Source organism: Chiloscyllium plagiosum, unplaced genomic scaffold (genome assembly GCF_004010195.1).
Source record: "Chiloscyllium plagiosum isolate BGI_BamShark_2017 unplaced genomic scaffold, ASM401019v2 scaf_1240, whole genome shotgun sequence".
Classification (NCBI taxonomy): Eukaryota; Metazoa; Chordata; class Chondrichthyes; order Orectolobiformes; family Hemiscylliidae; genus Chiloscyllium; species Chiloscyllium plagiosum.
In genome coordinates this window covers 25,825-39,353 of record NW_025215220.1, presented here as the reverse complement: position 1 = coordinate 39,353, position 13,529 = coordinate 25,825, and the positions used below count along the sequence as shown (strand labels likewise).

At 45.9% G+C, this 13,529-nt stretch overlaps 1 protein-coding gene across 1 annotated transcript; it reads left to right on the top strand.

Moving 5' to 3' along the window:
* Nucleotides 1-1,774: 1,774 nt before the first annotated feature.
* LOC122548214 (gastrula zinc finger protein XlCGF49.1-like) lies at nucleotides 1,775-2,281 on the top strand. Its single transcript, XM_043686759.1, has one exon. The coding sequence runs from the start codon at nucleotides 1,775-1,777 to the stop codon at nucleotides 2,279-2,281; it is 507 nt and encodes a 168-aa protein (XP_043542694.1).
* The last annotated feature ends 11,248 nt before the right edge of the window (nucleotides 2,282-13,529 follow it).

The following is a 13,529-nucleotide window of genomic DNA, read 5'->3' as shown; positions in this document are numbered from 1 at the left end:
CTGGTGAGGACCAGTGGGGTTCTGTCCTGGTGAGGACCAGTGGGGTTCTGTCCTGGTGAGGACCAGTGGGGTTCTGTCCTGGTGAGGACCAGTGGGGTTCTGTCCTGGTGAGGACCAGTGGGGTTCTGTCCTGGTGAGGACCAGTGGGGTTCTGTCCTGGTGAGGACCAGTGGGGTTCTGTCCTGGTGGCGGTTGGAGGGGCGGGGTTCGAGGGCGGAGGAGCGGGAAGTGGAGGAGATGCGGTGGAGGGCATCGTCGACCACGTCGGAGGGGAAATTGCGGTCCTTGAAGAAGGAGGCCATCTGGGTTGTGCGTTTTTGGAACTGGTCCTCCTGGGAGCAGATACGGCGGATTTTGGAACTGGTCCTCCTGGGAGCAGATGCGGCGGATTTTGGAACTGGTCCTCCTGGGAGCAGATGCGGCGGATCTGCTCCCAGGAGGACCAGTTCCAAAAACGGTCCTCGGATTTCCAAATGGAGTTTAAGAAAGATAAGTGTGAGGTCTTACATTTTGTATAGTCAAATCAAGGTAGGAATTTCATGGTGAATGGTCGGATCTTAAGGAGTGTAGTGGAACAGAGGGATCTTGGTGTACATGTTCACAGTTCTCTGAAAGTGGAGTCACAGGTAGAAATTTTTGGCACACTGGCCTTCATCAGTCATGGCATTCAGTATAAAATACCGAGTTAGAGTCGAGATAAGCACCAAATAATAACACATACCAACAAGCACCAAATCTGTTTCATATGCAGTATTTCAAACTAAGAGATGTAAGGGTGCAGGTTCATAGCTCCTAGAAAGTGGACTCATGGATAGACAGGGCAGTGAAGAAGACTTTGGGCATGCTTGCTTTCATCAGTCAGAGCACTGAGTACAGGAATTGGGATGAATTGTTGCAGCTGTCACAGATTCCACACAACACAAGACGTGACCCTGCCCTCCCCTGACCTGCCTATCAGGGGGAAGACACCCCTTTAATTGTGATGACCAGAAAACATGCCATCCTTCAAAAAAAGGTCTGTGTTCAAAATTTTTAGACAGAGGAAGGAAGTTGCAGTCTGGGTGAAGATCAATCTTCATTCAGAGAGGGAGAGGAAGAGCAGCAGCAGCTTCAGAAGTTCATGATCCAACTTCTGAATAGACCTTGTCTGATTTGCAGTTGTTCCTGGGCTTGTAATACCGTTCTGCAGCATATTGTAGATCTTCAGTAAGAGTGTCAATACTGCACTACAGAGGTCCATTCAGCAACTTGAGTCCATGTGAACTCTTCGTGGAGGTATGCAGTCTGCCCCATAACCCTGTTGGTTTACAGATACATATAGATCTACACAAAGATCTTTGGGATTAAGAGAGGAAAGAATGTTCCACAGTAACTAGAATTACGTTCAGATTTTCTATCATGGACTGACTGTGATGACCTTTGCAATCACTTCACAGGAATATTACAAGAGAAGAATTTGGCGGCAGAAATCTCAGACCAAACATCACATCAAAGTCTGACAGTCATTTGATTCACGAGGACGTGGATATTGATGGCCTTGAAAACAAAGGGAAGACGGTCTGTCTGCTTAGTTAAGTTTTAAACGTCAGTGTGACTGGAAACTCAGAGTCTCACATACCCACACACCAGAGTAGTGACTGGAACAAGCTTTACAGACTGAATGAGAGTGTTCCAATTATCAGCGGGTTCACCAGTAACACCACACACATGCTGTAAGCGTGAGCGAGTTTTCAACTGATTGTTAAGGTCTGAGACAGACAAGGGCACCTGCACCATGGAGAAACCGTGGAAATGTGGTGAGTGTGGGAATGGTATCCCTTCGCCATTTGCGCTGGAGATTCATCGGGGTTTGCACACCGGGCAGCGGCTGTTCACCTGCACTCAGTGCAGGAAAGGCTTCACTCAGTCACACCACCTCCTAGCCCACCAGTGGGTCCACACCAGCAAGAACCCGTTCATCTGCCCCGTGTGTGGGCAGGGCTTCACTCAGTCACACCACCTGCTGCCGCACCAGCGGATGCACACCGGGGAGAAACCGTTTTCCTGCTCCGTGTGCGGGAAGGGCTACACCCAGTCGTATCACCTGCTGCTCAGCTTCCGCGTCCACACTGGGGTGAAGCCGTTCACCTGTCCCGTGTGGAGCAATAACTTCTGTGATTCCTCCATCCTGTGCAAACACCAGCGCATCCACACCAAGGAGCGGCCGTTCACCTGTCCAGTGTGTGGGAAGAGCTTCACCCAGTCATGCAACTTGTGGAGACACCAGCAACTTCACAAGTGAGATGGCGCAGGGATTCAGGTTGGACTCTGCTGTTACCGCTGCTGAGAGTCACATCTTGAACCCTGTTTAGTGGGTGAAGTGGGAGGGGTAAGGGGTTCCTTTATGCTGACTGGCCGCTCTCTCACCCACTTTACTTCCAGTGGGAGCTGATGCTTTCTGAGCCTGGGATTGCACATTCCCTACGGAAACAGTCCACAGAAGCGGCTGAAGTGCAGGTAGATCTGAAATAGATACATTTGTCTCTGTCCCATTGAGTCTCCAGCGCAGTCGACCCAATTGGCCTCTGTCAGTTTTTATGCTCCACCTGAGCCTCCACCCATTCCTTCATCAGCATACATGTATCCCCTGCTTTTTGAAAGTTCACTTTACCCCCTACCCCCTCCCTGCCAAACCCTGTGCCAATTCTTAATCCAAACTTAGACCTGCTATTTATTGCCGATGCGTGGTTTCTGTCCCTGTATTCACATCCCATTCATGTGTCTACCCAGATACACCTTAAGTGTTGCTAAGGTGCCTCTTACCACTACATCCACTGGCAATGCATTCCAGGCATATACCATCCAACTGTGTGAAAATTCTTCCCTTTCAATTCTCCCCCAGGCTGTCCCCCTCTCGCCTTGAACTTGTGCCCTCTTGTAGTTGACGTTTCCACCCTGGTTAGGGGGGGAAGCTTCTGACTATCTAACAGACTATCTGGCCCAACACCAAACATCCAAAGAATAATCCACACAGACCCATCCAGGTGCTCCGGTTTCCTCCCACAATCCAAAAATGTGCGGGTCAGGTGAATTGGCCATGCTAAATTGCCCCTAGTGTTAGGTTAAAGGGGTAAATGTAGGGATATGGGTGGGTTGCGCTTCGGCGGGGCGGTGTGGACTTGTCGGGAAACGTCTTCCCCCGAAGGGCCTGTTTCCATACTGTAAGTAATCTAATCTAAACTGTGGGGCAATTTAAGCACGGACAATCCAACTTAACCTGCCAATCTCTGGGCATTGGTGTAATTTAGCATAGCCACTCCACCCTAACCTACACATTTGGATTGTGAGAGGAAACCGGAGGAACCCATATCGAAACAGGGAGAATGTGCAAACTCCACACAGACAGTCACCTGGGACTGAAATCGAACCAGTTTCCCTGGCGCTGTGAGGCATCGGTGCTAATGATTGAGCCACCACGGCACCCCCGTCCAGTCAATCTGTGTGTCTCATCATTTTGTTGAGGTCATCCCTCCGCCTCCATCTTTACAGTGAAAATAATCCAGGTTTATCCCATCTCTTCTCATAATGAGACCTCCAGACCAGGCAATGTCCTAGTGAACCTTCTCTATACCCTCTCCCTAGAGCATCCATGTCCTTCTGGTAGTGTGGGGACCAGAATTGCACGCAATATTCTGAATGTGACCGGAATAAATAGCTGTAACATAACTCGCCAACTCTAACACTCAAGGCAAACGTGCTGTGTGCCTTCTTGATCACGTTACCCGCCTGTATTGCCACTTTTGGAGATTGAGATGGCCAGATCCCCCTGTATGCCAGTGCTTCTATGTGGTCTGAAATTTATCGTACAATTCTTGTATTTCCTATGTATCTGGATCCAGCTTCACCTTAATTGTGTTCCCCTCTTTATCTCTTTCGCCCCATTCTCACCCCTCCACACATCAGCATATCATTAGACTATAGGAGTAGAAATTATGCCATTCAGCCCATTGAGTCTGCTCCACCATTCAGTCATGGCTGATAAGTTTCTCAACCCCATTCTCCCCGTAACCTTTAATCCTCTTGATACTCAAGAACCTAGTTATCCCCATCTTAAATATATTCAACGATCTGGCCTCCACAGCCTTCTGGGGCAGTGAATTCCATAGATACACCACTCTCTGTCTGAAGAAGTTCTCCTTATCTCCGTTCCAAAAGGTCTTCCCTTTACTTGAAGGCTGAGCCCCCGGCTCCTCGTTTCTCCTACCCATGGAAATATTTTCCCAACATCCACTCTGTCTAAGCTGTTCAGTATGCTGTAGGTTTCAATTAGTTCCCTTGTCATCTTCTAAACTCCATTGAGTATAGACCCAGAGTCCTCAAATGTTCTTCATATGTTAAGCTTTTCAATCCTGGGACCTTTCTCATCAACCTCCTCTGAACATGTTCCAGGGCCAGTACATCCTTCCTGAGATATGGGGCCCAAAACTGTGTACAGTACTCCAATTGTGACCTGACTGGAACCGAAAAAATCCTCAGAAGTACATCCCTGCTTTGATAATCAAGTCATGTCAACATAAATGGCATTGTTGAATTTGCCTTCCTAACTACTGACTCAACCTGTAAGTTTACCTTGAGAGAATCCTGGGCTAGAAGTCCCAAGTCTCTTTGCTCTTCGGATTTCTGAATTTTCTCCCCATAATCCTTCTGTTCCAGGGTAGCGTCAGAGACTTCCAGACACACTGAGTTGTATTCCGGGATATCCAGGGATCTCAAGAACTGCCAGTATCTCAGGAGGAATCGTTATTCTGGGAGGAGGCAGAGAGGAGCGTGGTGTGCACCTGTAAACTCCAGAGCTTCCCAAACTTCACGAGTCAACAATAACTCTTTCTGGACCAAGAAACGAAAGGGCCGACGACAAACTGTGACACCACAGGAAGTGAAATTAGGCCATTCAGCCCATCGAGTCTGCTCCACCATTCACTCATTCTTGAGTATCAAGGGGCTCAAAGGTTACAGGGAGAATGGGGTTAAGAAACATATCAGTCATGATTGAATGGCAGAGCAGATTCAATACAATAAATGGCTTAATTTCTGCTAGTTAACATCCATGGGAAGACGGAGGCAACACAATAAGTTGTTTATTGGGACAGGCAAGATAATGTTTTTTAATAATGGTGTGACAAAAGGACAATTAATTCTGCCTGTAGAAGGAAAGCCCTGACATAGAGGAGTTAATTGCAGGACAGGTTGTTTCAAACAGACAGCTAACCCTCAAGGATAAGAAGGTAAGCTACAGACCTGAGGTCTCCAGCAACGTGAGGTGGTGTTAGAGTCTTAAAAAATAGTCACACCACAGATTTGAAATTGAGGAAACGCCACCAAAATTCAACTCCAGAATGATGCAGCAGCAGCAGTACTTAGAAGAATAATACTGCATCAAACCCCTGGAATTTCCAGAGATGGGCACTGTCGGTGGAAACCCAGATAAATTCAGCCATCTGGGGGGTGATAGCCAAGTTTGGTGGGGGGTGAAGCTGAATGAACTTAAGGGGTTTTATTTGTGGTTGCTACATGCAATAAAGTGCAAATCATTGTTCCAGCCGTTGATTCTCTGTGAGGTTTCTGAGTCAGGAGCCAAATTAAGGTGATTCACCCACAACCACACCAAGAGGCTGGGATTAATATTGACTCCATTGCATTCAAGAGAATGTCATCAATACTGTTATAAAGCGAAGGCTGAACTCACCTCCCCACTTACCAAGATCTCAAACGGAAACGGCCAAAGAGTGGAACGTTGCCATTTAATCTGTAAAGTCAGTGTGATAAGTGGTGTAACCTGCTGTAGTGTTAAAAGTAAATCCCTGACCTGACACTTTAAAATCGACAATCAGCAATTTATTTAGCCAACTCTCACGGTGAACAAATGAACACAACGACTAACAAACTGAATAAATCCGTCCAAACTACTGGGTATTCTGGAATAAATCAAGATTCTTCTGGTATGCTGATCCAATCAATACATGTCCCACTCAGATAACACAAAATAGAATTTAATCTCTCAGATTACAACCAGGTTATGTGTCTTCCGGAATATTCTGTGCCATCTTCTGTCGGGGATGCCTCCTCCGATTCCTCTGTTAGGAATGCCCTCTGTTTTTCTAAATGATGCTTTCGCTCATACACAGATGACTGAGAGCCCCAATTCTTTATGATAGGATTGGTCCTGTTGACAAAACTTTAGGATTTAAATTTAATAAGTTTTTGGTAGCCAATGGGGCTGATTTAAATTGATTGGTGAAATTGAAAACCGTTTTCTTGTCCTGCTAACTGTACAGCCTTTTGTTACAAATGTTTCAGTTCAAGTGCGTTTTGTTGTGATCATGTTGCTCCTTTAAGATTACGTTGTTGGTTTACTTTCAGAACTGGTTGTAAAAGGTTTCCCATTCATCTAGGATTAAGGTTTTTGCTAATGGTTCACAGATACTGGCTAAGGCAACAATCCGGGAAAAGGGTTTGACATTTTCCTTTCTAAAACACTTCTACAATGAAAGGGCAGTTGTCCCATTCTTTTCCCCTGCTTTGGTTTTAGCAAGCAGTCTGTCTGAAGCTGCTGCAGGAAGGGAAGTTTCCTGATTCAACAGATGTTTCTGGCTGACTCTGAAGCTTCAGGGAAAATATTACCAGCGTTTACAGCCTCTCCCTGTAGCTCAAACCTTGCAGCCCTGGCAACATCCTTCCAAACCTTTTCTGAACCCTTTCAAGTTTCACAATGTCTTAAAAAGACGTCTACTTTGCTCGACTAATGTGGGAGAATTTTCTGCATGACGCGTTGTGTCTGAAAGACCCCTCCCCTGTGCTATGACAGAGCTGTAGTGACTTTCAAAAGCCAGACAAATGCTGTTGTCACTCAAAGATTCATTGGGAGAAGCTTCTCAATCACATCTGTAAATGGAGAAAGTGTTTTTAATAATGAGACATGAATAAATGGCTGCATTAATCTTTTGTTCTGAAGATTTACTCATACATCTCAAAACAGAGCATATGAACCCGGTCACAAGAAGTCTACGGGAATATAACACACCACTGCCGATTTTCTCACCAGGACCGACTTTGCACAGAAAACATGGACATTTTAAATGAATGGGGTGCCATTCGTTTTCAGATCAGGTGAACTTAAGAGGCACAGCATTGGCTTAGAAATGAGAGATCCTTGACACACACACAGCCAAAATCATCAATGCCATTATTATCAAATTAGAATTTAGGCTGGATAGGCTGGGATGTTTTTCCACTGGAGCAGAGGAAGTTGAGAGGCAATATTTTCAAACCATGAGGGGTAGGGTTGGGTTAATGGTAGCTGTCTCTTCCATAGGGGGAGGATTTCAAGACCAAGGATGCGTTTTTATGGTGAGAGGAGAAAGATGGAAGAAAAGATGTGGGGCAAAATATTTACAGAGTGTAGTTCGCCTGGGGAAACAGCTGCCAGTGGAAGTGGTTGAAGCAGGTACATTAACAACATTGAAAAGGCGTGTCAACAAATACATGGATAGGAAAGCTTTAGAAAGATATGGGCCAAGTACAGGGAAATGAGGTTAGTGTTGACTAATATTTTGGTCATCATGGACCAGTTTCGGCTGAAGGGCCTGTCTGTGTGCGATAGTACTCTATGACTGGCATCTCTTTGGAACTCTTTCAATGTTGACCTTCCACATGAACCAGGAAAAAGTGAGGACTGCAAATGCTGGAGATCAGAGTTGAGAGTGTGGTGCTGGAAAAGCACAGCAGGTCAGGCAGCACCCGAGGAGCAGGAGAATCGATGTTTCAGGCATAAGGGCATCCAGATGAATATCTCACTAAATCATGCTGAATAAAATCTGATCTCATTCGTCAACTCTGATGCGAGGTGCTGGGGGTGGACAGGTCAGAAGTCACACAACACCAGGTGAGAATCACAATAGATTGATTTGAACTCATGAGCTTTAGAAGCACTGTTCCTTCATCAGGTGAAGTGATGAAGGAGCAGCACTAATGAAGGAGCAATGCTCTACTTTATCCAACTCGACGGAGTTTACTCATATCGCTTGGAGGGGTTCATTTGAAACCTTTCAGGAGGTGAATTCAACAAGATTGAATTATTCAAAGTTACTCAATTCTAAACTTATATCAGGACCAGTAGTCATAGAGAGGTACAGAGCGGAAACAGATCCTTCAGTCCAACTCGTCCACGCTGACCAGATATTCTAAATTAATCTAGTCCCATTTGCCAGCACTTGGCCCAAATCCCTCTAACCCTTTCTATTCATGTCCCCAACCAAATGTCTTTTAAATTCTGTAATTCTACCAGCCTCCTCCACTTCCTCTGGCAGCTTATTCCATACACGCACCGCACTGCATGAAAAGTTTTCCCTTGAGGTCCATTTTAAATATTTCCCCTCTCACGCTAATCCTATGCCCTCTAGTTCTAACAACATCCTGATAAATCATTTCTGATGGAGATGTCAACGTTTCGGGTAGAACCCTTCTTCAGTCCTGAGGGATAATATTTGAAATGCTGAATTCTCCACCTCGTGGTCTGCCTGCCTTGTTGTGCCCAGCCTCCTGTTTGTCTATATTAGATTCCTGCATCTGCAGTTTTTTATTTTGTCTCTAACAAATGGTGGAGCAGGTTCGATGGGTCAAAATATCCTAACTTCTGCTCCAATGGTCTTGTGGTCTTCGGTTTGTGCGGGTCCTGGGCTCAATGAGCAGCAGCGCCCACTGGAAGCAACGTTCACAGAATCATAGAGCCACTACAGTGTGGAAACGGGCCCTTCTGCCCAACAAGTTCAGAGTCACTCTTTGAAGAGTAACTACCCAGCCACGTTCTCCTACCCTAGAAAAGAAAATAGACAGCGGAGGAGAGGACCGTGGCATCGGAGACAATGGCGGAGGTCTCAGGAGGAAGGATCCAAACGCTGGAAGACCAGGTTCGGGTTCTTCAGGAGCAAGTGGACGACCTGGAAAACTAAAGTAGAAGAAAAATCTTACACCTCGTGGTTCTTCCGGAATGCGAGGAAGGCGAAGACCTGATTGGATTCCACGGGCTGGAGTTGGACTCGGGCCTGTTGAGTTTGGAGCGGGCCCACTGGATCGAAATGCGCAGGTCTGGATCGGACCCGCAGCCCCGCGTGGTCCTAGTGCGCCTCCTGCATTATAAAGAAAAACAGTCAGTGATTGAAACAGCAAGGAGACTGGGAAGAGATCCACAGGCTTTAATGCACAAAGGGTCAAGAATAATATATTTTCAGGACTTCTCAGGAGCCTGGATTAAGAAAAGGGCACTTGATGAAGTTAAGAGATAATTAAGGGATCTGAACATACAACATTCCTTGAGGTCCCTGACCGTGTTGCGTTTCACTCATGGAGGGACGGTATATCATTCTGATTCAGCAGAAAAGGCGAAGGACTTTGCGAATTCTCTGAATTAAATAAATCGAGTCGGGGTGAAGGCGAGAGGGACATCATTACAAACAATGCTACTTTTTTGCCCATTTTTTGTGGTAATCGACTTTATACGTACTGCATTGATGTGAAACTGGAATTATTTGGTATATCGGTCAATTAGTTATTGTCTGGGGCCTTTTTTTTTACTGCTGTCCTTTTGTTTTTGGATTGAGGTGGATATACCTGTGCTTAAGATGTATGGAGAAGGCGTGTGGGGAGATGGGTAACCATTGTTAACTCTCAGAATGTAACTAACGTGTTTTTTTTTCAATCTGTAAATTGCCTGGCGTTTGGGGCAGAGACTCAGTGGAAAGGAGCCAGGATGGTAGCAATGGTGGGGGTTGGGGTGGGGCGGGGCGGGGTGGAAGAGATCTCTACTCAATTGGGGGTTATTTGTGCGTTTGCTTAAGTTATATGTGGTGGTTAGATTTTTATTAATCGTAGTTTTTAATAGGAGCAGTTTTCAGACGTTGTACAGTTAATGTCTTTGTTGCTCACCTCACCTCGGATAAGCTTCCTACTCTTGGGAAAGCACGAGCTGCCCTGGATGGCCATGGTTACTGATTCGTTCAGGCGGTGCACCTGGAATGGAAAAGGGAGCCATTCCCTCATTAAAAAGAAGGTGCTGTTAAGCCTCAGGAAGGAAAGGATGGACACATTTAATTTGTTGCTCACTGCACCTCAGATAAGCTTCCTCCTCGTGGGAAACCACGGGCTGCCCTGAATGGCCATGGCTACTGATTCGTTCAAGTGGTACACCTGGAATGTAAAAGGGAGCCATTCCCCCGTTAAAAAGAAAGAAGGTACTGTCAAGCCTCAGGAAGGAAAAGGTGGACATCGCCCTGCTGCAGGGGACACATTTAACTGATAAGGATCATCTGAAACTGCAGCAAGGACGTTATGAGAGGGTATTCTCCTCCTCCTTTAGCTCCAAGTGTAGAGGAGTGGCTATTCTGGTAAGAAAGAACCTCCCTTTCCAGGTAATTGAGCAAATTAAGGACAAACATGGACTGTCCGTCATTCTTAAAGTTCTAATACGTGGCGAAGTGTATGGCGCCCTGAAGGTGTATTGTCCCCCCGGTGCACCTTCTTAAATTTCTAATTGATGCAGTTGCTAAATTAATGAGTCTTGGGGTTCGCCGCATGGTCATTGGAGAGGATTTTAATCGCCTAATAGATCCCAAGGTTGACAGGGTGCCAAGGGACCTGGCAGGTACACCTGCGCAATCTAAGCAGTTGGTGGGCATGTGCGAGGAGTTGGGATTAGTGGATGTGTGGAGGCATCTCCACCCTAATGGAAGAGATTTTACTTTCTCTTCCAACCCACATAAGTACTACATGGGAACCGACACTTTTTAATGCCATTGGATTGCTTGGACAGAGCATTGGCTTGTGAAATTGGCAATATCGCTGTCTCGGACCATATGCCAGTGTATTTAGATGGTAAAATCAAGAGTGATGGAATGGATGCACAGCACTGGTGCATGGACCCATTCCTGTTAAAGGATAGCAAATTTGTTGAGTACATCACAAGAGTTCAGAGACTTCTGGGATATCAACTCGGGTACGGCCAGTAATCCAGAAATACTGTCGGAGGCCACTAAGGCATATTTATGAGGCCTGATTATTTTTTATTCAACGACTAGAAGGACGCAGAGGAAGGAGTAGCAACAGATGCTGGAAACCCGGCTGCAGATAGCTGAGGAAGTATATTATAATAGGCCTGCACTGGTCAAGCTGCAGCTCTCTGGGCTGCTCCCAACTCATTGCACACACTGGTGAAAAAAAGGTCTGCTTTGCTCAACAAAGATTTTTTGAATTTGGAGATAAGCCAGGTAGATATCTGGCTAGAAAGAAAAATGCTTCCCAATGTATTATGCCTGTTAGAGTGAAGGTTGGCACAGTTACCCGTGAGTTAAAAAAGATTAATGTTAGATTTAGGGAATACTTTGCAGAGTTGTATCGGTCGGAGGGAGATGAACACAGTGCAGCGAGAAGTCAGGCCTTTTTTGAGATCCTGCACCTCCCTCGTAAAAACGCGGAACAGGTTTCCTGTTGAATATGCCTTTGACGATACATGAGGTGCAGGATGCAATAAACATCTCCAAGGTGGCAAAGCACCGCGGTCAGATGGATTCCCAAGTGAATTATATAAGGAATTCATAAATGTGTTGGTGGAGCCACCTCTGGGGATGTATAGCTATTCATATGCACAGGATTAGGGAGTCTAGTATCTCCCTTATTTTAAAGAAGGGGAAAGAGCCTGAAGAATGTGCTACATACAGACCCATCTCACTGTTGAATGTAGATTGTAAAATTCTACCCAAGACGCTGGCCCTGAGGTTGGAAAAGGTGTTGTCCTGTATTGTGAAAAAAGATCAGATGGGTTTTGTTAAAGGCCGTAGCTCCTCCAACAATATCAGGAGGGTACTGAACAAGGTGCAGGTATGCCAGCAAAGGTTGATCCTGGGTTCGGTGGTCTCCCTCGATGCAGAAAAGGCATTTGACCAGAGTGAATGGCTGGACCTGTTTGGGGTGCTCAAGCGCTTTGGTCTGGGGACAACCTTTGCTAGATGGGTGGGGGTGTTGTATAATGATCCTAAGGCAGCAGTCATCACAAAGAGCACTAAGTCAGATAACTTTAACACTGGGCGACGTAGTCGACAGGGGTGTCCTCTTTCACCGCTGCTATTTACCTTGGCAATTGAGCCATTAGCTGAGGCTATCAGGAGGGATCCTGAAATAGAGGCGCCAGGGGTGGGAATGGGGGAACATAAGATTACCCCATATGCTGATGACGTCCTTTTGTTCTTGGCCAATCTGGAAAAGTCCGTTCCTCGATTGATTCAAACAATTAATTTATTTGGCAGTTATTCGGGCTGCAGGATCAACTTTACAAGATCAGAAGCTATGCCGATGGTGGGTGGAGTGGGGGGTGGCGCGTGGTGGTGGCTGCGGAGGAAGAATTAGTGGTGGTGCCTGATCTGAAGGATGGAATGCAGTTCCTGTTTAGATGGTCGTCAAAAGGGTTTTTGTATTTGGGAATTTTTATTACCCCTGCCTTCCACCAGCTGTATAAAGCTAACTATGTACAATTATTGGAGAGGATAAAGCAGGATTTGCAGCAATGGGACGGATTACCGTTATCATGGTTAGGCCGAATAGCTCTGATTAAAATGAATGTTCTTCCTCGCCTGTTGTACCCCATGCGATTGCACCTGTTGTTGCTACCCAGATGAGTATTACTGAGGCTCAATGGTTGGTTAGGTTCTTTTATTTGGTGTCGCAGCCGCCCCCTAATTAAGTTTACCAAATTGCAGCTCTCACAATGTGAGGAGGAGTGGACCTTTTGGACTTGAAGAGATATCAAATAAGCGCTTTCTTAGCATATGTGGGTGACTGGGCACGGGGGGACTCGGGCTCGATTTTGCTTGACGTTGAAGCATTGCAGTCGAGATGTCCCCTAGTTATTCTATTTTTCGTTGATAAGATGAAATCCGAGACTGAGCAGTGTAAGAGTACAATCATTTTAAATACAGTGAAAACCTGGAGGATAATGAGGCAAGACAAGGGCAATTGGCTGAAGACCTCACTGATTACCCCACTGGTGGCAGCCCAAGGATTCAAACCTGGGGCAATGGACTACGGCTTTAAGTCATGGCAGGATAAGGGAATCTCCTGTAGGGAAGATTTATTCGAGGGTTCGGTCTTGATGTCATTTAGCCAGCAAAGTCAGAAATATGCATTTTCTAATAGGGACCTTTTCCGGTACTTTCAGCCAAGGGATTATATACAGAGGAGGACCACGCTCCTGGCTCAGCATTACAGGTCAAATGTGGAATACAGAGTACTCTGGTGTACAGGCGCTCTTTCAATTAGTACGTTGTATCATTTACAGAAGGGACGTACCTTAGGGGATGTGGAGGGACTCTCTAGGATGTGGAATCGGGATATAGGATAGGATATTTCATTAGAAGTATGGCAAGATATATGGGAAAATGTAAGAAAAATTTCAATATGTAACAAAGCACAGGGCATGCAATTGAAGATTTTACACAGGGCTTATG

Coding starts and splice junctions, on each gene's coding strand:
- LOC122548214 (XM_043686759.1), top strand. CDS start 1,775: ATGGAGAAACCGTGGAAATGTGGTGAGTGTGGGAATGGTATCCCTTCG.